The 27,290-nt window shown below is 39.5% G+C and overlaps 1 protein-coding gene across 1 annotated transcript in view; it reads left to right on the top strand.

Annotated features, from left to right (window-relative positions):
* The first annotated feature begins 2,541 nt into the window (after nucleotides 1–2,541).
* The window catches only part of ammecr1 (AMMECR nuclear protein 1), a 73,945-nt gene continuing 49,196 nt past the window's right edge, over nucleotides 2,542–27,290 (top strand). Inside the window, exon 1 of the mRNA XM_007247058.4 lies at nucleotides 2,542–4,063. Coding sequence (XP_007247120.1) covers nucleotides 3,591–4,063 — 473 coding nt within the window. The 5' untranslated portion in view covers nucleotides 2,542–3,590. The remainder of the gene's footprint in view (nucleotides 4,064–27,290) is intronic.

Here is a 27,290-nt window from a genome sequence, read left to right as displayed (position 1 = left end):
GAACTACAAAGTTCCATATATATGGTCAGTCAAGCTGATAAAATAGACAGAATAAATAGAATATACGTATAAACAAGGAGATGGTAATATTGACTGATCAGTGTAACTATTGTACAGCTCTGGAAAAAAATTATGAGACTAATTCAGTTTCTGAATAAGTTTCTCTTATTTTGCTTTTATAGGTACATGTTTGATTAAAATTGAGTAGTATTCTCTAAACTACGGACAACCTTTCCCCCAAATTCCAAATAAAATTATAGTCATTTTGAGCATTTATTTGCAGAAAATGAGGTGGCTGAAATAACCGATCAGATAATTCAAAGAAAACAAGTTCCTATTCATAAAGTTTTAAGAGTTCAGAAAACCCTGGTGTTTGGCATGTCTTCCTCTATCAGTCTTACACACTGCTTTTGGATAACTTTATGGCACTCCTGGTTCAAAATTCAAGCAGTTTAGCTTGGTTTGATGGCTGTCATCATCCATTTTCCTCTTGATTATATTCCAGAGGTTTTCAAGTTGGTAAAAATCTAAGAAAATCATTGTTAAGTGCTCTCTTATTTTTTAAAGCGGTATATTAAATGTTTAACATTTAACTGTAATGTGATTTTGTAATTTATGTTCTTGTGTCCTAAAAAGCAAATGAGTCCAACAAATCCATCCATTAAACATAATGTCCATGCTTTATTTAAACATAAATATAGCCATTTTATTTAGAATCCAAATCCACCAATGACTCTGATGCTCCTTTTTGCACGTACTGCCTAATGCCAACATAAAAGACTCACTAACGTATGTGGGCAGTAAATGTTATATAATTTAAACCTGACATATGTATTCATTTTGGGAGTATAAATACACCTAGGGCATTTGATTGAAGTTGTTATCCAGAGAGACTTTCTACTCTGGATGTTCTACTCTGAAAGCTGTGAGAGCCTCACCAACACAGTGTTCAGAATCCAAGATGGCTGCATGGTACATCAACCGTAATAAAAGTAGTAGTGTTATTCAGTTTCTTAGCACCTTTATGTATTTGTGTCTCATACATAAATAACTGTCTAACTGTCTGTGGACAGATTAATTGTGTTTGCATGTGTAAAATACAGAATATTTTGCAGTGTTTAACTGGAACATCAAGTGTGTGACATAAATTCCAGCTCTGCCATCTCACTTTCAAGAAAAATGTGGAGTTCTCCTTTCAATGAGCTGTGCGATTAGCTGTAAAAATTTTATTGTATTATCTGCATTTTCTCATTGTATGAGGGTGTTGGTTACATTAACTTTTTTATAGGGCCAACCCAAACATCTTCACTGGCAAAAGCTGACTTGCCCTGGTCTACATACTTCTGGATTCTTCTCAGTAATTTGCAGGCATGTTTGATGTCAAGAATGTGTCAACCCTAACCTTCGATATTAGAGCTGAGAAAACACTGATAAGGCAAGGAAAACTTCAAGGAAAGGTTCTTAATGTGTTTTTTGGATGGCGAACAAATGTATTTCTTAGATTTGGTCTTGGATTTGATATTTTAGCCTTGTGTAAATGACCCAAGAGAAAGTCAAAATATCTTCACTTAAAAGAAAGAAGATTTCGAGATGAGGAGCTCCAGGTTTCCTGTGACGAGAAAGAGCTGCAGCCTACCTTGGTGTCCTGTGAGCTCTGGTGAATAATAATGAATGATGTTGTGTGTAGGCTGCTGACATTTTGCTAGACTGGGGGTATTTGAATGAATAGGGAGAACACGCCAGGACATCCTCCCTGTTCAGTCAGTCGCTGGGTGCTGAGCACACATTTGGCTGTGTGTCGGTTGGAGCTAATAGATAGCTTAGCTAGCTTTTTCCTTTTCCTCCTCCTGACCTGCTCTCTCTCTCTCTCTGTCTCTTTCTCCACTATAGGATGAAGATGGGCAAGAACAGATGAAGACTTCACTAAATGAAGACTGTTAACGTTACATGACAAATCGTTGAGTGAAGAAAACAACGGCTCCGTGAGAGGATTCTGCCTCAGCATTTTTTCCTTTTAATTCTCACGTAGCCGAGATTGAGAATACAGATTCGCGGAGCTGCGAAGAATACGCAAGATGCGTAGCTACGAAGTGTGCGTAAACTAGTTACGTTCTCTTCTGGATTCTGGGTTCGGCGTGCACGAAGTGAATACGGCTCTTGAATACGCTTCGGGTTGGTCGCATAGCTAGGACCCTCTTTCTCCCCCTCCTCCTCCTCGCCTCCTCCACATTAACCTAACGTTAGCTAAACTGCAACCGGGCTTTCATGTCAGTCGCTGGGACTGGACTAGCGAGCACGTGCGGCTGGGGGGAGAGCGTCCGGAGACTTCTGATGGACGGGGACTTCTGTCTCGAGCCGTTCAAAACAAAAGCAAAAAAATGTGCCCTAATAAACGGATGGCAACGTTAAAAGCCGTGGAGAGAAAACTTTCCAGTTTGCTCAGTCTGCTTCTCGCAGTGCTGGTGGGGTTACTGTAAAAAGAGCCGTAGCTGGGGGTGAAGGTGGGGGTGAGCCGGGGGTGAGCCAGGGGGAGGTGGGTGTAATAGCGAGGCTACTGCGCATTGAGGGGACGGCCGGTGTTTCGCTGGGCTTTCGCGCAGATGAAATGACTCTCTGCGTCTCTCTGGCGCTGTCAAAAAAGCCGAACTGCAGCGGTGCCTGAAAAAAAGAAAGCGCCATCCTAGCTGCGGATAACTTGTGCTATTCGGAGCCTTTCTATATATCCTTCCAGAGGGAGAGGAGGAGGAAGAAGCCGGCCGGCCGACTCTTTCTAGCTAGCTGGCTGGCTAGCCAAGGTCGGATGCAAGTAAACAACCGATAAAAAGAAAGCACTAGCCGGGGCGTAGCGAGCCGTATGGGTCCTGCGTACTCAAAAAAGCCCCCCATTTCCACACGGGAAGCTGCGCTGTGTCTGTGCTGTTAAGGAAGGGAGGGAGGTGGACCGGGGAGACAGCTAGCTAGAGAGAAGGGGACGGTGGACGCTGGTCCTGCTCCTGCTCCGCCGCGTCCTGAAGCCTCTCGACTCTCGACTTCCACGCCCTTTTTTGCCTGTTTGTTTTTTGCACACTGTGGATGTCTGCGCGCTTTGACAGAGACTCGTGTTGCGAGCTGCAGCGGCGAGGGGCCTGCTGCCGCTGCCCCCATCAACAAACACTGCGAACACCGCGGCTCCGTCCAAGCGTCGTTGGCTTTGCAGAGGTTCGCAGCTGGCTGGCCGCCTGCTTACGGACATTGCGTACGACCGCAGCGTACGATACGGCCGTTGGAGAAGCTCGGGTGACATTGCAGAGGCTCTCCTCTGCGTGCGTGGTGCGTTCGTTCGTAGTCCCACACACTTTCCCGCACACTCCCTAGTTAACCTAACTCCCTACAGCCCCCCCTCAGCTCTCCGCCCCACCGCCCCCCCCCCCAGTCAAACTACTCCGGGTGTTAGCTCGCTAGCTACGCCGCTCGTCGGACGGGAGCGGGAGGAGGAGGGAAGAGGAAAGAAGGAGGAGGGAAAGGTGGAGCATCGTCCGTCGTACGCCCTGACGCAGTGGGACTTTTACGTGTGGTCGGCGTTTCCCCCCGCCCTTCCCGCGGTGACGGTGATGGGTCGGAAGCGGTGTGTCGGTGCAGATTGTTCGAAGATGGCGGCCGGGTGCTGCGGGGTGAAGAAGCAGAAGTTGTCGGGATCCCCCGGCTCGGGGGGGCCCGGCGGGGCGGGGAGCGGGGTGGCAGGGGCCGGACACTGCGGATCGGACTTGGGGATCGGGTCCTCCTCCACCGTGGTGGCCGGCAGCGTGAATCGGGTGAACGGCCTGGGGGGTCCTGGGGGTAGCGGCGGCAGCAGCGGCGGCGGAGGAGGAGGCAGCAGCGGCAACTCCACCGCTCTGTCCCCAACTCCGGGAGGCTACAACTCTACCGGCCTCTCTCCGAACCTCAGCCCCGGTCCTGGCTCTGGAAGCGGGGCCAGGAAGATGGTAGTGTCGGCGGAGATGTGTTGCTTCTGCTTCGACGTGCTTTATTGCCATCTATACGGATACCAGCCTCCCCGAACACCCAGGTTTACAAACGACCCCTAGTAAGTAGCGGGATGGCTAAGTTAGCTTAACTGGCTAAAATAGCAGCTAAGTAGTGATGTTCTCGGTCTTTGTCAACCTAAAGAAGCCTAAAGAAATATGACTTGAAGTAGTTTAGCTAAGGAGTCTTGCCTGCTTTTCAGTAAACACTGACACGAGTCACCATTAACCTATATTTTCTTGCTACTTTATTAACTACCAAATGCTTAAATGTATTTCCCTGGTAACTTTCAACTTTTGTGTTCAGATAGAGTTAGCTAAGTAGGTGGCTACGATTGAAAACATTTGTAGTTTTAGATATTTCTCTAAAAAAGTAACCTATCTAACTTCAATCAACTCGTCGCCTAAGGAAGGAGAAAAAAGTGCCCGAGTTCCTTTATTTACTAAAGCCGCTGTTGTTTGAATGAACTTCAAGTAGCTGGACTATTTACCACGAAAACACTGACTGGTGTGAGCTTACGGGTTTAATGCTAGCTAGCGGTTAGCCAACTTAGTCCGGATTAATTTTTTATCAGATACACTGGCCGAGCGTCCCACTTTATTTCAGCTAAAGCTAATTCTCTGGGTTAGTGTGGGTTTCTTATACTATAAATACGGTCAAACAAATTTCAAAAACACGTAGGTAAATAACTGGATTGTTATCAAACATACGGTAGTTTATGTGTGTCTCTTTTGTGTGCTCTTGCTAACGCTCTGTTGGGTGATGTTTTACAGTGAACTGAATTATGAACCCGTTAGCTACGCTAGCTAGCTAACCAAGCTGCACACGTTAGCTAAGCTTGTTCGGCTAGCCACGAATATTAGCCAGCTAGCTCACTTGCCAGTGAAATTCCTGAAATTACACAGAATTTCGACACCAGTTCTTTCCACGTTTATAATTAGTTCCTTTGGCTGGCTTGTTTTTGTCAAGCATAATGTCGGCTAAAAACAGCCAAGCGCTTTAGCTGTCTATCTATTTATCTAGGTGTGCATCTAGCAGTCATTGGCTAGCTTAGCTAGCTAGCGCTAGATTGGTTAGCTAACAAAGCCGGAGTTGTTTACGGTGCCTTTAACAGCAGAGCAGTGTAGTTTTAAAGTCGACTCCCTAGCATATTTCCAGCTAGGCTTAATTGGCGTTTCTCTGCTTATATTAATTTGGGTGGTTGAGGTTAGTTATTAGCAAACCCAATTACTTAATTTAAGGACATGTCCAGTCTGCGAAAGCTAACCCTGCAAATAAACATCACTGTAGCGCGAATGAGTGACCGGTCAGTTTTTGCTGCTTTGTTCGGTAGCGTTAGCTGGGTTAACACTAGCCAGCACATTGGTGGACGAATCACCCAGACCATGTTGTTTGCTTGCTATTCAAGTTAAAATAGAGGTAGATAACAACCTAAGGTAGGTTGACTAGTTAACATAGGTAAAATATGACTCCAGCAAATATGGATCCGTTTAGACCTCCACTTGAGTAGCAGTACACAAACATTTGCCTTTAAATGTATTTAATTTGTGAATGTAAAAGTACCGTTGTTTATTATGACTTTTTTTTTATTGTGACGATTTTCGGTCATGTTTGTAACAAAACTCATGAGTAAACAGTTCGTTTTAGATGATGAGTATCACTATTTGTTCACCAGTCTTTTAAAAATGCCATTAATTAGTCTGACAATGATGTCTATTAAAACAGCCATTATAACAGAACTGAAGGTTTTTGAAGTACCATATATTTTGCACTATAAGGCCCACCTGATTATCAATAAAGGTACATTTCCTGGTCTATTTTCATACATAAGGAGCCCTGGATTAAAAGGTTCATTATGTGACACTAGAAAGAAACAGGGGTGTCGCCATGTTTTCCTTCTAATTCTGCAGGTATGGCTGGCTACAGTCTGCTAATAACGTTACTCACCTCTGAAAGATGAAAGAGCTAGCACTTTGAGCGGTTAGCGCCTAATGCTAATTCTTCTCCAGCAGTGCTAGCCGGGGTTATAAGCAGGCCACATGCCGATAATACTAACCGTTGAACAGTAAATTCGCTAACGCTTTGCGCGGTTAGCGGCTAATGCTAGTACTGCTCCAGTCTCTGTGCTGACGAAACTTTGCTGAAGCTTTTTGTATAATGCTGCACTTCAGCAGAGTGGCTTAACTGCTCCCTACAGCCTGACTGGTAAAATTCTTACATAAGGCGCACTGAAGATTTTTGGGAAAATTTAAGGATTTGAGATGCATCTTAAAGTGTGAAAAAAACGCTAGTCCAAAACTGAATAGAAGGGCAGTGCAGTTTTAAATGTGATTCCGTTACAGTGTTGTTTTCTACACTTAGCTGTTTTTTTTATTGTTAATATTGCATTCTGAGAACTCCTATTAATCAAGCTGTACATACGTGTAGTCAGCAAAAGCTAACCTTTCAAATGAACACCACCGTAGCTCAAATGAGTACCAAAATGTTTTTTTTTTCAACTTCTTTGTTCAGTAGATAGATAGCCAATAATAACTCGTCAGTTAACAAGCTTTTGAGGCTTTCTCATAATTGAACATTTCTCTAATCCTGGTGAGCTTGGGTTAATGGTTTACCTTCCCAAATGCATCCATCTCCTAAACTTTACAATTAGCTGATGAGTTAAGTATTTGAATATTTAACAAATAAACAACAAGCCCAAACAAGAGTTATGCACCCTTGACCTAGAACTGTTTTGGACATCTTGTTCTTTGGAATGCAGAAGGGTCTTGGTCAGTACCAGTCATCTTTCTGTTAAATTAAGAACTGTTTTTTGTTGTAGTCATCCGCCTCACTGTTGTGCTTCCTATTATTGTTTATACTTGTCGTGTAACCTTTAGAGTTAAGGACACGTGCTTTTCCTTTCTCAAAGTTAAATGAAATTAGCCAACTGAAGATTTTATGTAAGCAACACTCCTCTCAAACCAGAGCTTAAGGAATTCAAGCAATATTGCTGCTCAAGGACTTTAGGAATTGTAGCCTGTTTAGATCTGACTCTGTGTGCTCTGGTCTGTTTTGGCATTAAGGGCAGAAACTTTGAGATTTTGGAGATTGTGAAAAGGCTAAAAGTCAGTAGCTTAATGTTTGACTATGACTGCATCAGAATCTGTTTCACATTGTTAGTGGTGTGTTTTCTTATTGTTTTTTGTGCGTATGGTAGTGGAATTCACCAAGGTTTCAAAAGATGTTTTTTGAGACAGAAGAAGGATTTGGTAATGGTAATGACTTTTTGACTTGTGGCTTTAGTTTAGAATATAAAACTTCAAATATAAAATTACAAGAAAAAAGAGGATGTTTATTTCTGCAAGAGACTCTTGGAATTCTAACTGGGCGTTCACTCGCATTAGTTTTTTTTGTGTAAATGTGTACACAACCTTTGAAATTGTAATTTACGTTTTTGGCCCATTGGAAATCAAAGCAAGACGATGTTTCATATATGTGGCCTTCAGTCCATCTTTTGAAGTCTTAACCAATGGGGAGAGTTGCTTTGTTAGATCTACCCAGATACACTATGAAAAAAAAAATCCCATTCTCGTGACTATTCCCAGAAGTCAAAATCTTTTTTGGGTGCAAAGGAGGCCTTTGGATTTCCATCTGATTGGAATGGTAGCTAGACAATTACAGTTTCTCCATGGGCTTTAGTCCCACTGACAACTCCCCTAAAATATTTTATTTACAGCCAGATATATAAAATAACTAGGTATCTAACAGGTATTCATGTCTGATTTTTTGTTTTAAACAACTTACGTTTGGGTTATATTACTCAGCTCAGTAAATGTATTGTTAGCAGTCTTATTCAAAGTATCTTGCAAGCCCTACATCGCCACAGACAAGGTAATAGAGTATGTAGTGTTGCTAACACACACACTATTAATAAAGTAAGTTTGTTATTTTTTTTTTTAATAAACAGATATATTGTTTTAGATAGTTCTGTACCACCATAGCTTTTATTTTGTGTTGACTTTAGTCAAAGTCTCAAGTTGGCGCCTCTAAAACTTATAAACAATATTTTGTTTCATTTGGCTGTCCTTCCTTCTTTCTTTCTGTTTTTCTGAGTTTCGGCCACTCACAGAGAATCTTTGATAGACTTTAGAATGACAAGAACCAAACAAAACTGCTGTCCTCAAAGATTATATGATAAATGCTCCACATTTAAAGACACTGCACAAACTGCTTCTCAGGGATCACTGTGGGATGTGTTCAGAGGCACTTCACAGTGCATCAGAGGTGTTCTTGAACATTTTTTTGTATTTGACAGCCAGTCGTGCATAAGTTTCGGTCTAAATGTCTGTGTACCGTATCTTTGTGACCCCACCCAGTGAAGCCTCAATGCTCGACCACTCCAAATTGTTGATCAGAGGCAGTGTGCAGATTGTCAGCTAGCTCTTTGACTGACTGTGTTTATATGATTCTATTCATGTGTTGCTATAACCAAAGTTGGGTCTATCTAAGCAAACCTGGTTTTAACTTGTGGAAATAATGGGGGGGATAATAAAGTTGATTTTGGTTTTCTGCCTGGCTGGAATGAATATTGTAGACCCTGCTGCTAGTTTGTCTCCAGGACTCCAGTGACCTTAGTCAGAAAACTGTACTTTTATACTCGTCTTGGTGAGTAAACAGCAGGACCACAAACTGTACTGGTGCTGTCAGCAGTTTGGTCACCAGCATGTGTTTTTTTTTTTTTTTTTTTTTTTTTTTTATCTTTTTTTTTTTGTCTTTTATTCAAACATCAGAGGCAAGTATTGAGTAAAAGTTTTTGTTCTTTGTTCTTTACAGTCAGGGTTGACTGTTTCTGCTTCAAATATGATTTGCAATCAGCCAAAATCTGCCAAAATTTTAGTTTTGACGTGTACATGTTACAGACTCCTGGCAAATATGGTTCTATGTACATCTAAAAGAAAAGTTAATGATGATATAGCATTTACATGGTTGACACTGTTCAGTGTAGATTACTTGCGTTCACCTCAGGGTGTTTTTACACCAGTTTGTTTTGGCAGGTGTGAAAACAGTAAGCTCACTCGGGTGCGGACCAAAAAAACCACACCATGAGCTGCGAGAGAAAGTGTTCTCTGTCAGGTTCCAAACGAATTTTGGAGTGGATTATTTGTGGTTTGAAGCCTATCCGAACTCGATCTGCCCCAGCTATCAAATTTGCAGTTTAACCTGATTTATTACCCAGGGAATTAATACAGTTATTAACAAATGCCATCTCTGTCGATGCTTAATGCTAAGATGCTGTGAAATATGTGACATAGACTCACAAGTCTGATGAAATCATGAAAACCACCTGGAATATCAACCACATAGCAACAGCATGGCAACTACTTGAAATTGACACAAAATAGGCTGTGGTGGCATTAAAAAGTAAAAAAAAAAGTTTAGACAATCTCAGACTGGGAAGCTTCGTTTCATTTGATCTGGTCAGAAAAAGAGAATTGGTCAGAGAGTTCTCACAATTTAAATTTCCAATTCGGAAAGTTCATTTCAGAATCCAAGATGGCCTCTCCATGTCAACAGTAGTATTAAACAGTCAATCAGCATTTGTGTCCACATTACTAACCTGTTTTTTTTCTGTGGACATGTCTCCATTGTGTTTGGGTAAACAAAATACCACAAAATGCACACAATGCTAATCTAGGACAGTGCTAATAATAATAACCTGTGGTGCAAAAAGTGGGACATAATTTGGGTGGTTTCAACATAGAACTCAGGTAAAGGGATTGCCAGTACAGTAGTGGTAAACCTTTTTTACTTTTGTTAACTGTTTTTTGGAAATGTTTTAAAATAATGTATCCTATCCTAATCCTAATGTTTAACTAGAACACTGTCAGCTTAGGTTAGATGTAATTGCCAATGCCAACATTTGACTTCTGAGGTAAATGGAATGCTAACAGAACTAGTAGCTCTTTTTGTAATGTTTTTAGTTGCCTGGCCTGCTGCTCAATGTGGTCAATCTGGCTAAACTGGTCCTGGTCACCCCTAATTGCAGTCTTTTAGTTTGTCTGTCAGATGTCTGAATGGTGCCCACTCATCATAACATGGTTTGGACAATGCATTATCCCAGCAATAATTGCGATGAACAATGTAATATAATGACATTTTGATGCATTTACACACCACTTTATACCACAACAAACTATCAAAGCAATTATTGCATTTAGCATTTAGGTTGTGGATGAATCCTTAATATTTCAGTGTTCACTTTTATCACAAAAGCATTGGATTCTCTGGCTGCTTCCTGCCCTCCCTTCTTTTTATACACACTCTTAGTATTTCTCTCTCTCTCTCTCTCTCTCTCTCTCTCTCCCACACTCACACACACACACACACAGGGTCACTCAAAACTCCCTTTCAATATCATAGGAGAAAGGAAGTGGGAAGCCATTGGTTTGGAGCAGGTCATGTGAGCCTCGTGTCTCAGTTTACACGCACAGGGATTTCTTGAATTAGCCCTCTATTTATAGTCTACTAAATAGAAGCCGGGAGCCGTACGTCTACCAAGGGTAGTTTTCTCGCAATTCCCACAGCTCACTTTTCTGCAGGTTTGTTATGTGAATCCAAGTCTAGCATTGGGGTACTGTGAACTGCAGAAAGTAACAGAAGATGTTCCTGGCCTGTGCTCTCTCTGACCTGTCTGTATTTCCGTATTGTCTCTGGCTTTTGGAGGCGGATGGGCTAAAATGAAGCATTTATTCACCGAGTGGTTTCTTTTCCAGGCGCCAGCCTCTGACTGGGCACAAAAGGAAGAAAATATGAAACTCTCTCAGCTTGTGTTAATTAAAAGATACGAGTGAGAGAATATCAGCAGAAAAGCATTTTTGGAAGCACTGTGCTTGCCGGCTTTGGCAGCTTGTCATGTACACCACAGGTTTTTGCACACATACAGAGCTGTAGAGTACATCTTAACCTTTGAGAGATGGGGCACCTTGAGACTATGATCCTATCATAGCCAGGATCATATCTGGAGAAGGCTGAGCTACATACAATTTCAGGTGTAAACACACCTGAGACACACTTTATAATGGATAAAAAAAATTCTCAGTAACAAAATTTGTATTAAACAGCAAAAAAAAAAAAAAAACCAAAAAATGATTAGCCATTTCTCCGAAACTTATCCCGGTCAGGTCTAGGCCTGGATTTTCTTGTGAGTTTCGGATTATTGTCCTGCTGCATAGCTCAAGTGCACTTGAGCTTTAGGTCACAAACTAGTGGGCCTCACTGAGAAAGTAATTTACAACCCTGTTTACTCCTGATCACTTCAGGTGTCTTGAGTAACAGGATTATATCTGGATAAGGCTAAGCCACTTAGAATGCAAGTGTGCACACACCCAAGACACCAACATTCGCAAATCTAATTACTCTGTCCGATTCAAGAGGTGGCCTGAGACATATTTGAACCACATGTTGCAGCAGTTTATATGCAGCCATAGTGAACTGGGGTTTCGGTTGCACTTATAAAATGAGACTTTAAGACAGACTGATGCATTTTCACTGCTAAACATGTGCATCAAATGTGTTTTAGATCACCTCCTGAGGTGGTCTGAGTGATTTTGAAAATTTTCTTGGGTGAGTTTACACTAGGGGTGGGCGATATAGCTCTAAAATAATATCACGATATTTCAGGGTATTTTTGCGGTAACAATATACTTGGCGATATAGAAAAACTAAAATAATTCATTAATTTTGGGAATATAGTATAATGGTATAACACTATAATCATAATGTGGCAAAATAAATAATACAGCATAAAATAATATAATGCAGCAAAAAATATTGCAGAATATTTAGTGCATGCATATCGTCGCTGTCCAATGAAAAACACTGATCTCCAAAACAGAAAAACCTTATAAATTGAAAGTCAATGTAAACACAGTTTATTTCAGGTCATTTTGAAGAGTTTCTATTGGTCTATGCATTAAGACATTTTGGCACAGTGTGTGGGACAGATTGTCTGTTCAAATTATGTAGTAAACTAAAAATGAACAAAAATGGAGATAAGTATTTCTCATAGGACAGCGACGATATAAACTGCTAACTAAAACAATTATACAATAAATACACTTAAAACTTCACAGTAAAAAATAGACTAATTTTAAGACAGAACATCCCTATTATCACAATATGGATTTTTAATATCATGATATTTCTGTGTCACGATATATTGTATACAATATAATATTGCCCACCCCTAGTTTACACTTGCATTTTATGTGGCATGACCTCATCCAGATATAATCCTTATACCTAAGATACACAAAGTGTATGGGTGTGAACAGGCTCATAGGGAATTGGACCTCCTAAAACCAGGATTACATGCGTTGCAGTCAAGTAAGAGATTTTCAAACAAAGAAAACAAAAAAAAGTCTGAGCCCAAAATGATTATTGGTACAAAAGAGAGCATGAAGGAATGGTGGTGTCACAATCTTGCAGTATTTCTTTATGGAGCAGAGGTCACTGTGGGCAGTGGCATTGTGCCAGAGGGACTGACTGCATTGCATCACCAAACATTAAAAGAGTTTTGCCATTTTTTAAGCATCTCAGTTTATGCTGATGTCTTATTTCTTCACAGATCTATGATGCTGTTAGTCTTTTACGACATAACACTTGGCCAGATGAATTTATTGCAGTTGTTAATGGTGTGTAGGATATTAAAGTCCCAACAAAACATTTGTTAAAAATGACTAACTTTACCACTGGTTTGTATTAATTGACAGTGCAGAGTATGCCTTTGACTGTATTGACAGTGAAATGTAATTTACAGTTTGGAGGGTTACAGGAGTGGGAGAATAGATTAAACCGAGTCTGAATTTGAGTCTGAATTTGACAGACAGTATTTAAGATATCTTTAAATGAGAGTTGTAGTAATAGAAGTCCAAAACTGTTGCTCCAGTGTTGAATTACAAAGAAATCTGTGCTAGTCCAGAACATTGAGCCATCTTTCTGTATTTACTTTACTTTTCCTGTTCCTGTCCCAGATAGCTTTGACCAGTCTGAAAGAGAATGTGCTAATGTGGCTTGTTTTCATGCATTTTTCCCTGTGTGATAACAAAAAAGAAGGGAAAATTGATTTTATATTAAAACGTTTATTACCTCATTAACATATTTGGGCAAGAACAAACAAACTGTAGTTGAGTTTCTTACCTTTAAATGTGCTTGTGGTAACATACTAAATAAAAAAAATAGGCAGTTCAAAAATAATTTTGACGTTTTTGAGAGGTGCGATTTTTCCGTTATGTGGGCTGCCTTTGCTGTATCAGCATGTTGCCACTCCTGTTGTCTTCATCTCTTCATCAGTGCTGCCCACTGAATCAGAGCTTATGTTGGTGGAATCCAGCAAGACGTGCTGCCAGAGCCTCTGTGATGCAACCTAATCTTTTGATCCATTTGATGTGTCCACTGTCCCTGGATTTAAGGGTCAGGAGAGAATGCCTGATGCTGGAAAATGGTGCATAGGACAGGGTGGGTAGAGTAGCTTTCATGTTGTTGATGACTGTGTTCTCTTTGTACTGCTGAAAGGCATTTATTTGTATTGTGTATTGGATACTTTGTAGTGACACATTATTTTTATTTATTTATATTTAAGTGCTGTTTTGTCTGAGATCTTGTTTATTTTTGTATAGAAAGGTACGTGGGCAAGAAAGGTATAAACCCTGCTAGCATTGCCTGCATAGCATATGTCCTATATCCGATATATTTAGGCTACATTCACATTACCAGACTGAAGTGACTCAGTGTGGCTCAAATCTGTTTTTTTTTTTTTGTCGTGGCTGTGTGAACATGCTAAATCCGATTTTTTCAAATCAGATTTGAGCCACTTCCATATGTGGTTCTAAATAGGCTACGTATCCTATTCATGGACATGCAACATGAATGCAAATGATCAAAATACACATGTAAATGTGAACATCCACATTACACACAGATACAGGTCACTTACTTGTGAATGTGAACAGTCATGATGGCCAAATCTGATCCTGGAGTTCAGCATTCTGAACATATTGATGCTCTTGTTACTAAATAAAAAAATGCTAATCCTCACAGTAGTGCTCCAGAAACTAGTAGAGATCCTTTCGGTGAACGGTTTAGACAATCACTCCAACAAAAGGAGTACAGTATTTTTAATACTCTTGAATTCTGAAGAAGCATTGAATGTGCAGGTATCTCAATTGTACTTTTTGTTTTCTATTGTTTAGTGCACTGATTCCCATACTCTCAAGTCACAATACAGGGAGACATCAAATATGTGAACTCTCTGAGAGTCCCTAAGGATTGTTTTGAAAAGAACTGGTTTAGATTCTTGTCCTCTTGAAGTGTGCCAAAGATGCAATCTGCCACAACTCCCCTGTGAAGCAAAGTGCACTGGCTTGACTCACTCCCTGGCAGATGCCTCTTTAGTAGTTGCAATGTAACTCTATCAAGAACGGCTGTTGAGGTGATGTTTGCACTGTATATAGGCAGAGATATGGTGATTTTTTTAACCATTCAACAGGCTTGATGACTAATCAGTTTTCTGTAATAAAATCTCTGCAAAACACACGTTTAGTTGTTTGACCTCATTTACCTTATTAAATAGTGTTTAACGATGATTACATCTACTTGGTGGCAATACCATAAAGGCATGTTGCTTTCTGAAAGCTGAGAGGAAAAGAAAGTTGTGTATAGAAGTGATGTGGCTCTTAAAACATTTATTTAAATCTACACGGAGTGTACATTAGAAAATATGAGGAAGTTCTGCAATGGTCTGCGCTTCCCGAATGTGTTTTAACTTAAATTTGTCTATTTTTTAGTGAATCCAAAAGTTTAGACTTTGGTCATATCCATATATACAGCAATCCTGATTTCCAAGACACATGAATTGCAATGTAAACAAGGTCTTGTGTATTTTGGCTGTGCAGACTCCTTGCGTTCTGATTGCATTTTACATATTGTGGATTGTGGATTGTGGATGGGAACTTGCAGATATTACAGGAAAGTCTGCCAGCCATTTAAAATGCCATGCTTGGCTTAGTGGCATACCATGCTTTAAATTGTTGTGTGAATCCTTCATTGTGGCTTTCAAGTTTCCTAAATGTAATTTTATCTGTAAAAAAATTAGGATTGCCTTTTCACAACACACTTGAGAGAAAGTTGAATAAGAAGTAACTGGATACCCCTCTTAAGAGTATACCACTCAGCTCAGTCGGTGAGCATTGGATACAGCATAGCTAGCAAAGGTAGTTAACAACACAAACAAGCTCTCACATAACACTTTACAGTGCATTTCTGCACAGAAATTACCAGTCTCTCAATTCTCAACCTGTATTGGCTCTAAAAAAATAAAACAAAACAAAAAATTGACACTGCATTCTTACAATGCTGTGTTTGCAGGTGGAAATCTAAATTGCTAGGATGGCTTATTTACAGGCCTAGCAATGGGCTTTCCCTGCACCTCAACAACCTCATGACTCATATTCCAGCTCCTCTCCAAATCTACACCCACTCACTTTTTTTATCCCTTCTCCTTAAACAGAAGGGGGGTTTCAGTGAGGTGGATCAGTATGCTTAAGAGTCCAGCTGGTCTTCCTAGTGATGTGTTTGAAGGTTTGCCAGGATGCGCTCAGCTGTTGTCATTGTCATCTTTCCTCATTAAATGGACCTGCTGGTTATGTAAAGTGCATTCTTCTTAGACATGAGTTAAAATACTTGATAGAGCATGTCTGATGGTTCAGTGTTTTTACTGTTTGCATACTATTCTTGCCTTTTGTGCTATTCATGTTATTAGGGGTGTTCAAAACGCTGTATTGATTTTTCAAAAACACAGTAGATTGGTATCAGACAGTGGATCACTTTAAACCCCCTTTTGCAGATTTGATTTGAATAATTTAGGTATATCCCCTTGCTTAAAGATCTAAAGATGTGCACAATTAATGGATCAAATGGACACAGATTCCTCTGTTTTAAAATGATTGGTTAGAAAAAATCGCCACTCTGTGTGGGTAAAACCAACGTCTCATGGAGGAAGCAGAGTAAAGAGTACCGTATTTTTCGGACTATAAGGCGCACCGTATTATAAGACGCACTATCAAAGAACGCCTATTTTCTGCTATTTTTCCATACATAGGGCGCATCGCATTATAAGGCGCGTTAAGTGACACTAGAAAGGGTGCCTATATCAAAGTGAACAGGGGTGGCGCCATGTTTCCCTTCCCCCACCGGGGGTGGTCGCTTGCCGGTGGAGCGTCTCAGTATACAAATCTAGCTCTTTCAAAGTCAAACGAGTGCTGGATATTAATCTACACAGATTCCTCTCCTGAAAACTGTTTATTTGGGTGAGTAACGTGCTTCAGTTTATTTACAGTAAGCTTAGATTTCCAGATGTCCACTAAGGCTTGCTGCACCAGCGTTAGCATAGCTATCCGCTAGCACGCTAGCTAGTCACCTAAACTAGTAAAGTTAACCCAAACTTAAACGACAGCGTTACACTGAGTAATCCTGCGTGTTCTGGTAAGACAGTGAGATATTAGCTAGCGATTCGTCCCCCGTAGCTTGTTTTAACACGGTAAACAAGCAGATTACAGGCTGATAAAACTCACCTCTGAGAGAGTTAGCGCTTAGCATCTAGCTAATGCTAGCCAGGCAAAGCTTACAGACTTACAGGCCGATAACTCACCTCTGAACGGTGAACGCTTAGCGATTAGCATCTAACTCTAATAATACTGCTCCAGCAGTATTAAAAGTGCTAAATTTAGAAAATACTGATCTCTGAACAGTGAAAAAGCTAGCTAGCTAAGCGGTTAGCATCTAGCTATTGCTGCTCCAGCCTCGGAGCGGCACGGCTCTGCACGGAGTGTGTGTTTACTGCTCCTTACACCTGACGGGTAAAATTTAGATAATACTGATCTCTGAACAGTGAATAAGCTAGCTAATGCTATTTGCTGCTCCAGCCTCGGAGCTGCACGGCTCTGGACTCTGTATAGCACTGAAACTCTGTATAACGCTGCACGGAGTGTGTGTTTACTGCTCCTTACAACCTGACGAGTAAAATTTAGATAATACTGATCTCTGAACAGTGAATAAGCTAGCTAATGCTATTTGCTGCTCCAGCCTCGGAGCTGCACGACTCTGGACTCTGTATAACACTGAAACTCTGTATAACGCTGCACGGAGTGTGTGTTTACTGCTCCTTACAACCTGACGAGTAAAATTTAGATAATACTGATCTCAGTGAATAAGCTAGCTAGCTTAGCGGTTAGCATCTAGCTAATGCTATTGCTGCTCAGCCTCGGAGCTGCACGGCTCTGGACTCTGTATAGCACTGAAACTCTCTATAACGCTGCACGGAGTGTGTGTTTACTGCTCCTTACAACCTGACGAGTAAAATCCATACAAAAGGCGCACCGTATTATAAGACGCACTGTCAATTTTTGTGAAAATTAAAAGTTTTTAAGTGCGCCTTATAGTCCGAAAAATACGGTAACTGGATAACCCTCTCAAGAGTATATCACTCAGGCCAAACAGTGAGCATTGAACACATCGTAGCTATCGTAGGTTGCTTACAACCCACTGCGCTCGACAGTGCAGTTCTGGGCAGGGAGGACGATTGGAATCTTCACGAAAACACTGAGTTTTTAATTATCATTTAATTCATGATTGAGAGTATTTAATTGCCAGTTCTTGCCAGTGTTTTGTAGTCTTCCATCTAATCATTAAAATCATTCAACAAATGGGCATTTAACAAAACAGTTAGCTAACAGAACTAGATAAGGATAAGAAGTAATATAAGGTTGAGTAAAACTAAAGTATTTTACCAGAATAACTTCTCAAGTTTTTAATTTCTACTTCCATTCTGTAGACTGTGGTACAGATGACCAGATCTTAAGTGCTGGAGTTGGTCCAAACCATTTATGCTCTTCCTTCCAGAGTAATGAGACCCTTGAGTAATGAAGCTTTTTGCTAAGGACTGAAGACTGTAATGCTTTTATGTTTACGCAAGGTTAAAGAGTGCAAACAACTCACTGTTTGTCCACCGTGATTCATCTGTTTGCCAGACACATGACCGGGGGATGCTCCGAGTTTAGATTTCTGTCAGTCATTGAGGTTTTCACGTGGATATCTATCAGTATCTGTGATGCAAGACAGACTTTGTTCATTATCAGCATACTGGAAATAAAGTTAAATTGTAAATGTAGTTAAACGGAAGCATCAGTTTTAGTAAAGTATTTATTGAAACTATGCATTGCTGTTCATGATGTTTAGGAGTGGAACCCATTTGAGTACTGACTGTATGTATCTTTTTTTGTGTAAACATCTATTAGTTGTATCAAATTTTAAAGTATTTTATTAATTGTCGCTAATATGCTGATGTCATTGAGTGAGTATAGCTGTGGAGACCCGTAAGAAAATGCTTTGTATGTTTTCCCTGCATTGTTAAAACTGGCTATTTTAAACATGTCTGGACATATGGTAAGGGTCCTGGTATGTTAGCAGAGGAATAGGGTTGTAAGTTAGAGCCCTTGTTCCCCTGTCGTTTTATTTTATGAAAGAAACAAATGCTCGCCATTGGGAGAGAAACAAGATATTTTAGTGCACATTTCAGTGTGTACACTTTGAATGTGCCATATTATATATTGTACAATATTTTTTGTCATATTCAGCCATTAATTTTTTATTTGCTATTTACTGTAAATTTTTAAGAGTATTTTTTTTTTGTTTAATTGTTTGTTTGCATTTTAGTTAAATGCACTAATTATTCTGCACTATAGTTTTTTGTTACATTATTTATTTTATGCAATGTGATTGTAAGTTACCATTGTTTACAAAATAGACAAGATGTTCCTACTGTATTATTGTTGTCAAAGTGTATTGTTAAAATTAATTAAAATAATGTCAACTAAAATAATAATATATTTATTATTATTATTTATTATTATTATTATTTATTATATATTTAACTTACTATGTCGCACAAAAATATTCGCCCACTCCTAGCACGTAATAAATATTGAATTTACAATTTTTACTAAAAATGTCTGTCGTGTTGTATCTCTCATGCTCTTATTATGTGGTTATAATAATCATGTTAACTTTTAGGTCTGGTCTTCCCAGCATAAACAAGCAGTGTGCTAAATTACCTGTTGTTAGACATTATTAACTGGTGCACAGATTAGCCTGTGCGGTGGTCTGTAATTGTATACAAACCACATACCAGAAAGAGGAGTTTTAACATATGTAATATATATGTAAATTTTATTTGTTCAGTTGTAAACAATTATTCACTGTTGATCAGCACCATGCTGAGCTAATACTTTATTTATTGGATGTGCTTTCTACTTAAGTAAACTTTTTAGAATAGCAGCAGCAGCAGCAGCTGTAGTAGTAGTAGTAGTAGTAAAAACAGAGACTGGTTGTGCAAATGTTCCAGATTAAAGGCAGTTACTAGGCTGTTATTAAATGTTTTTTTTTTTTGTGGTATTACAAGTGGTGAATTTTGGTGGTTGCTCTGATATAGAGACAGCAAGGATGTGAAACTTGTATTGGTCTATTTTATGCGTATTGTAACTGTCTGTTCAACCAGGTTGGAATATTTGGAACATCACTGCATGGTAATGAGATAATTATACATCTGTCTTGTTGTAGAATCGCAGGTGTGTGTAGTCTGTAAACAGATGGTTTACTGCCCTGCCCCCTCTCGCAGGTGTTGATATTTTTTACCCTCTAACCTATGTCCTGGAGATAATTCATGAGAACTCTTTGGATGGTGCCACAAAGTCTAGCACACTGGTCAATGTAATGTTCATCAGTAAAATTTTATTCTAAAATGGAAGATGTATTTAAAGGTGTAAAACTTTATTATTTCATTTGTTCCTATTTCATATAGTAAGAAGAATTTTTTTTGTGTGTGTTCAACAATTTTTGTACATTTTCTCTCACACTTAATTGAATCTTCACTCCATTTTCTGTTTACGAACGTTATTATGACCCAGACAGCCCACCCTTAGAGATTTGTAGTAAAAAAAAAAAGCCAGATAAAAGAACATCATTGAAAGTAACAAGACAAGAATTACCCCATTGGTTTGGTTACTCACCATGTGTGGGATATTCAGTCATCGCAGAAGTATCTAGAGGTCTCTGGAGGATTTCTTCTTGGTGGCTGCTGAGGTCAGTGGCAGGGCTATCGCACACTTGTAAATCAAGAGTAATGTGCAGGTTTAGATGGTGGTGTTTGTCCTGTAATTAGCCCAAAACCTGTACAAATTCATCCTTAAATTCTTTCATACCTATGACTAATTTTCACACCAGCCTGCTTTTGCCTTGCTTTTTTTTTTTTTTTTTTGCTGATTAAGTGTTTTTATACATTACTGACCATAATGTGAACAGTGTTACCATATGCTTCAGTATGCTGACAGAGAAAAAAAAACACACAATAGTCTATTCAGGTCTGCAGAACTCACAGCTGTGTTATAAAGCTGTAAAAACGTTGTACTCAGGTGTGAGGACTCAAATTTCTTAAAATAAAGGGTGTAAAAACAAAAGTGGAATTTTAGCATTAGCATTCAAGTAAAGCTTATTCTTTTTTTTTACGCCAAATAATTTCTCTATTTAAATAGGGAAACGTGGTGTATTTGACTGCTGTGCTCTGCTGCAGTCACTATACTCGTGTACTGTACTATTGCTGCCATGTACATATATTCTCATATCTCCAAAATGACAACTTGACTGAAGAAGTACAAAACAAAGCGTAACCACAGTTTATACAACAGTTATACATTTATACAACAGTTAGTTCCAACCTCACAATCTGATTGATTGAGAAATCTTCTAACCGTGCTGATATTTGTGATAATAATTCTAATAATAAACAATAATTCTCACAATAAATCTGTTGCGGAGTAATGGTGTCCTCACACAAGACATTTTTCTATCATCGCCTCCAGCAGCAGCATTAGCTTAGCACAGGCTAGCGCCCCGCCAAAGCACACTCGACCGCAGCGCTGGCTTGTCATTTCTGGGGGAAAAAAATATCCTAGAAAACCCATTAGTTACCTCAGCCGCAGTCTGATGGCCTGAACGGTAACCAGCCAATCTAGGGTAGTCTAAGCTAATGCTGAGCTAAACAAGCTTCGCTAACCAATCCACAGTCCTGCAGGCACAGCTAGCCTGCTAGCTAGCTAACCAACACCACCCGGCAAACAGGCAGAAATGCTCGCAAACGCACAGCTTTTACTTGAAGATGACTCCGTGGAGCAGGAGAGGAGAGTTTCAGCGTTCTTTCACTTATTTCTATTTTGATTTCAAGCTAATGTTTGTGGTGTTAACCTGAATAAACCTTACACAGTTTTGTAGTTACAGTTCTGTTACATTTCAGTAACAGTCTGTATTAAAGCATATTCATAATGAATTTTCATATTATTTTCTTTTCATTTTGTAAAAAAAAAAAAAAAAAACCTTGAGTGTTCTAATGCTTTTATACATCACTCGGCTTCGGTTCCTGCCTACGACCAAATCACAGCCGTGATGTTCACAATAACACACTCCCTCTTGTGTTCAGCTGGCAAATTTATACCGTGTTGGTATAGGAAATGTAATAAATGATTGTTTTTCTTTATTGTAAACCTAAATGGGCACAAACGGTCCAATTGGATGGTTCTAATTTTGGTGTGTAAAGACTTCTGCTCACTTCTTCAAATTGCTTTAATAATATGACAGGTTTCCTAAAAGTTTATCAGTATGAAAACCTCTGTATTGTGATGTGTATCACTTCTCCAGGTTTTTCCCAGTACACAGCCCTATTGTGAAAGATGCTCAGCTTTTAAAGTTGTTTTTAGGTGTCACTCTGTGGTGAAAAAGCATCAGGCAGAATTTAAAGCAGCAGGTCTCTAACTGGTCTTTGGCCACCCGAGACAGTAACACGGGTGGAACCAAATCGTGGCCCACCTGGGTGAACCAATTGGGGAACCACGGTGATGTGAAAGCTGTGAAAACAGCATGCTTACCATTTGAACTTAAATACGCTTAGACTGATCTCTCAGCAGAAGATAGCCTGGCATCGTCTTCAGCTATTGGAAAACGAAATTCATCCCTTTCACGTAACTGACTGTGAAAGCAGGAGTGTGTTTTTGTCTGGAGGCGTCTGGAACGGGTAAGGGTGGTAATCGCTGCCCTCATGCTTGGTTGTTTCCAGTGGGGCAGTAATGGGTGTTTTTTACAGTATATTGAGTGCAGTAGTGGGATATGGAAAAGTGGGGTATTGAACAGCTTTCTTTTCTTTTCTGCCATTCTTTCACTTTCTTTCCTTCTTCAGTGATTCAAAAAGAAAGTCAGAAGACAGAAAATACATGTTCTGCCTTTTTCTGTTTCTTTCTTTCTTCTTTTGTTCTGTCTTTTTTATTTTTCTGACATTTAGACTTAATTTTTCTCTTTCTTTTTTTCTTTCTGTCTGCCATTTACTGATTTTTTCTGCCATTTCTTCTGACATTCTTTCAGCTATTTTCAATGATTCAGAAAGAGTCAGAAAACCCGAAAACCCTTTGTTCTGCCTTTTTCTGTTTTTTTTCCCCTGATATTTAGACTGAATTGTTCTTTCTTACCTTCTTTCATTCTGCCATTGTTCTTTCTTTCTTTCTTTTTCTTTTTCTTTCTTTCTTTTTCTTTTTCTTTCTTTCTTTTTCTTTTTCTTTCTTTCTTTTTCTTTCTTTCTTTCTTTCTTTCTTTTTCTTTCTTTCTTTTTCTTTCTTTCTTTTTCTTTTTCTTTCTTTCTTTTTCTTTCTTTCTTTCTTTCTTTTCTTTCTTTCTTTCTTTCTTTCTTTCTTTCTTTCTTTCTTTCTTTCTTTCTTTCTTTCTTTCTTTCTTTCTTTCTTTCTTTCTTTCTTTCTTTCTTTCTTTCTTTCTTTCTTTCTTTCTTTCTTTCTTTCTTTCTTTCTTTCTTTCTTTCTTTCTTTCTTTCTTTCTGTGAAGGATGGGTAGTAGTTGGATAACGGAATGCAGAGAAGGGAAACTCTTAAAACGCAGGACGGGTCACGTGACCTGGGGCGTTCCAATATGCGGCAAGCTGCCCATGGGATTAGAGTTAAGAATGGGCGCACACACCCATACAGCACTCTGCCAACAGAGACGGACGGACGGAGGGAGGGAGAGAGAGAGTGAGCGAGAGGGAAGCAGCGACAGATAGAGAGAGGAGTAGAAGGCAATCCACTGTGATTGGCAAACACCCTTTCCCTTTGGGCGCAGTGTGCCCTGCCATTGCGGTGAGATAATCTTCATGGCGTCCTGCAGAGCGGAGAGCGCTCACTGCAAGATGGGCCTCTGGGAGTAATTAACGCCACACTAAGACTGAGGAAGGTTCCTCAATGTCATGTCACATGGCACAGGCCCTGAAGGGATCCTCAGTCGGAGCTCCTGAGTTTAGTTGTCATGGGCTGTGGACCGTGACACTCTTCATTTTAGGGTTGACACACATATGCTGCTTATTTATACAAATAATGTATTGATTTACAAAGTACAGTACAAGTACTATCTGACACTTAAAAATACTGATGTTTACATAGAGCTGCAGCCGTCATACCCTCCTCAATTCATTACGAAAAAAAATCAATGGCGCCTTGTGGTGAGTCAGCTCAGCTGAAATAACAAACTTGCTGACCTCTACTCTTAGCCCCTCCACCCTTTCTCCAACACCGTCCTGATGGAATTAGCGACAAACCATGTTCCCCAGCTGAAATTTCAGACGGTTTCAAGTAGGGTTCATTGGGTTTGTGTGGAGTAAAAGAAAAAAAAAGAAAAAGGTGCTGGAATCTTTTTGTCGTTAAAAACTGCATTTGGCTGGGAGTTTTCTCGTGAAAATGTGTGCATACATTAAATCATTGTATTTAGGAGAAAAAAAACTATAATAAATGCTTGATCTGATACCGGAGAGAATGAGATCCAATTCTGTAACGGACCCAGCCTGAAATGCAGCGCACACTCTTACTGGTGTGGGATGCTAGTAAAGTGTTTGTATGTGGATTAGGGTTAGTGTGGGACCTCAATGACTTCCAGCAGAATCAGTTGAAAATGTATGTATTTTGTTTAATAGCACATAGACTGTGCATTTCAGTTTCGACATCATAAATGTGCCAGAGTTAGCTAAAAAGCAGGTTGTTGGGACTAAATGTACTTTTTTTTCTTTTCATTCTTCAGTATTGTGCAGCCCTACTACATCATTTAGATGATGGTTGTCAGCGAAAAAGGCTTGATTTAAAACTTTAATCAAGTTTTCACAAGTTAGTTCACCTCAGTCTTTCATTTCAGTTATAGGTGTACATTTTTAGTAATGTAAAAAAAACAAAACAAACACAATTAAGTTTTTTCCCTATTTTTTTTATTTATAAGTATATGTTTGATAATTTATAAACTACGAACATCATTTCCTTCAAATTCCTAATAAAAATATTGTCATTTAGAGCATTTATTTGCAGAAAATGAGAAATGGCTGAAATAACAAAAAATATGCAGCGATTTCAGACCTCAAATAATGCAAAGAAAACAAGTTCATATTTATAACGCTTTAAGAGTTCACAAATAAATATTTGGTGGAATAACCCTGCTTTTTAATCAAATTTTTTTTTACGCAGGTTCTCCTCCAGTCTTACACAGTCTTACACACTGTTTTTGGATAACATTTATTAATTTGGTAAAATCAAAGAAACCCATTATTTTTTAAGTGGCCTCTTATTTTATTTTTTTTCCACAGCTGTATTTAGCTTGAGCTTGTTGACTGACCCAGTAGCTTATAGTTATGTTTATAGTTTTAATATTAAGTCAATTTGGTGTTTATTATGTGGTGTGAATATATAGTTAGGCAAAAATCCTTATGTATTTGATTTAAAACCTTATTTAGATCAACAGCACGGGTGGAGCTTGTTGACACAATGGTTGCTTGACCTGTTTGCTATATGTAGAAGTTTAGTTTTGTATTTATAGCCTACAGGTCATAGGTCATACTGCTCTTTGACCTCTTAACCCCTTGTCAGTTCATGTGACTGGTATCTGCATTGTATCATGTTCATTGATGGTGTGCCTTATAGTATGATGCGCCTTTCTCCAGAGAATGTGGACATTCTCATCTTCTTAAAGAAAAACTTAAAAATATAAAAATAACAGTTGTTTTGTCCAGCCTCAAATATGTTTTGGTACATTAAGGAGCATATTTCTCTCAGATAAAGTTAATAATATATCTTTGTTAAAGAAAAAATCTTGTCATTTGCAGGGATTGAAAAAGTCTTCGTCTTATTTTTCATGTTTAACTGTTATAGTAGGATAGAGTTCAGTTTTTAAGGCTCTAATTGTTCTATTATTTTGTACATGACTGTTCCTGTATTTTTGTATTATTTATTTTATGTTGCACACTGCTGTTTTAATAGCGCACACTGCTGCTACCAAAAAAAGCCACTAGATGGAATTACATTTATATCTTAATTCAGTTATTTAAATTTGACCATTAGTGCCTAATGTGGTGTATTACAGATCACTTGTATCACTTTGCATCACTTATATCAAGCCCACCTTTTGAAATAAGATATCGAAAATTTGATTAATCAAACCAATGACTGACCATAGACTAATTGAATCGAATCGTGACCCTAAAATCAGAATTAAAATCTAATCGAGGATGTGGAGAATCGGGACACCCCTAACATTTTCACATTTTTGAGGTCTTATGTGGCTTTAAAGGGCATTTAAATTATGTGTTCAGCTGTTTCTTTGTTTTGAAAGCAATAGAGAAATGTGGGTACAGGAGTTGTATATGCGGAAAGCAGTAGGTCAGTTTGAAAATTAAATCTTTTTAGTTGATCATAAAGGTAAAAAAAAAAAAAGTGTTTACGTGTGAAGCTGCTGTCACAGCATTTTGGTGTTCGGTTAGGGTGTAGCTATGTTTGGTATGAACAGTTGAGAATGTGAGCAGTGGAAAATATGTGCCACTGAATCTGCAAGGTGCGGGTTGACCATCCCTTGCGCCTGTGCCCTTGTTTCGGACTAGATTTATGGCCTCACTACTTCTAATGGTCTCTGAAGCTGTTGTTCCTTCCAGTTGCCAAGGGCTCGCTGTGTGAGATTAGAAGCTATTAATCTTAAGGAGGGCACTGAGGGCCCCTCGCCCCCCTTTTTTTTTCACACCAGAGTATGAGAGATCTACAGCATACGTGTTATGCTGATGGAGCAATCTTGAGGAAAACCTCCCACCCAATTTTTATTTATTTATTTATTTTGTAACTTGGAGACATCTGCCATCACTCCCACTCCCTAGTCCCAGCCTAGCTAATCTCCGTCCCCTGCTTTTCTATTATCTCTAGCTATCACTCCCTCCTCCACTGTTTTCCGATAGCTTCTCCCCCACCCCCTTCTCTCTTGCTGGGTTTGACTGTTTGACTGACTGGGTGGAGGTCAGGAGAAGCTAGCTAGCTCATGAGTGAACTGGTCAGGCACAGTGTGAGGCCGGGCTGCAGCTAAAATTTATAGACTGATCGATTCCTCCATTTTTATTAAATTTTTCCCTTTAAGCAGTAAACGCCTAAGTGGATGTGACTCAGGCCCCTGTAACTCGGATGATGGACAAAGATTGACTCCATAAAATGTAATGTCTGTTCTCTCTCTCTCTCTGCTCGTCAACCCCTCCACCACGGCCTGTTAAATATGTATGAACCACCGGACAAGGGCAAGACACAGCCGTAGCTGCTAATAATAGCCCTATTTGCTTTCTCTGAATTCTCCCGCACATCTGTCTCAGAACTGAAGGCTCAGAGATTGGTTTACTCCTAGTTTCACGTCAGTCACTTAGAACGCGCACCGTTTTGTCGTCTGTTAATCATTTAGTTTCGTTGGCCGCAGCAGCCTCAGACTTCATTACAAATGGATGGACATTGGGTTATCGTCATCCCATCATCGCGCTCGTCATAGATATCTCTTTAGTGTCGTTACAAAAGTTCTCGAAGGTCTTGAAAGCTTTAGAGATAATCAGTGCTAATGTTCTTAGTGAGAAGTATCTGTGGAAATGCTGATCTGCCATTTCTGAGATTAATGCAAACTTTTGGTGGGCAAATTAAGGGTGCTTTCCCACCTGAAAGTCCGGGCCGTAGTCCGAACCAAGGTTCATGTGTTTGCTACGTTGTATATATTTGTCCGCTTATGTTTGTTTTCACACTGCAGTTCAGGGAGCTCACCAAAGACCTTTGTGTGATACTCCAACATCCTTTCATCATCACTTACTTATCGATGCCTTTTTTTTTCCTCTGTTTGTT

This window comes from Astyanax mexicanus, chromosome 17 (genome assembly GCF_023375975.1).
Source record: "Astyanax mexicanus isolate ESR-SI-001 chromosome 17, AstMex3_surface, whole genome shotgun sequence".
NCBI lineage: Eukaryota > Metazoa > Chordata > Actinopteri > Characiformes > Acestrorhamphidae > Astyanax > Astyanax mexicanus.
The sequence above is the reverse complement of the archived record's forward strand: the minus strand, read 5'-3'. Positions and strand labels throughout refer to the sequence as shown.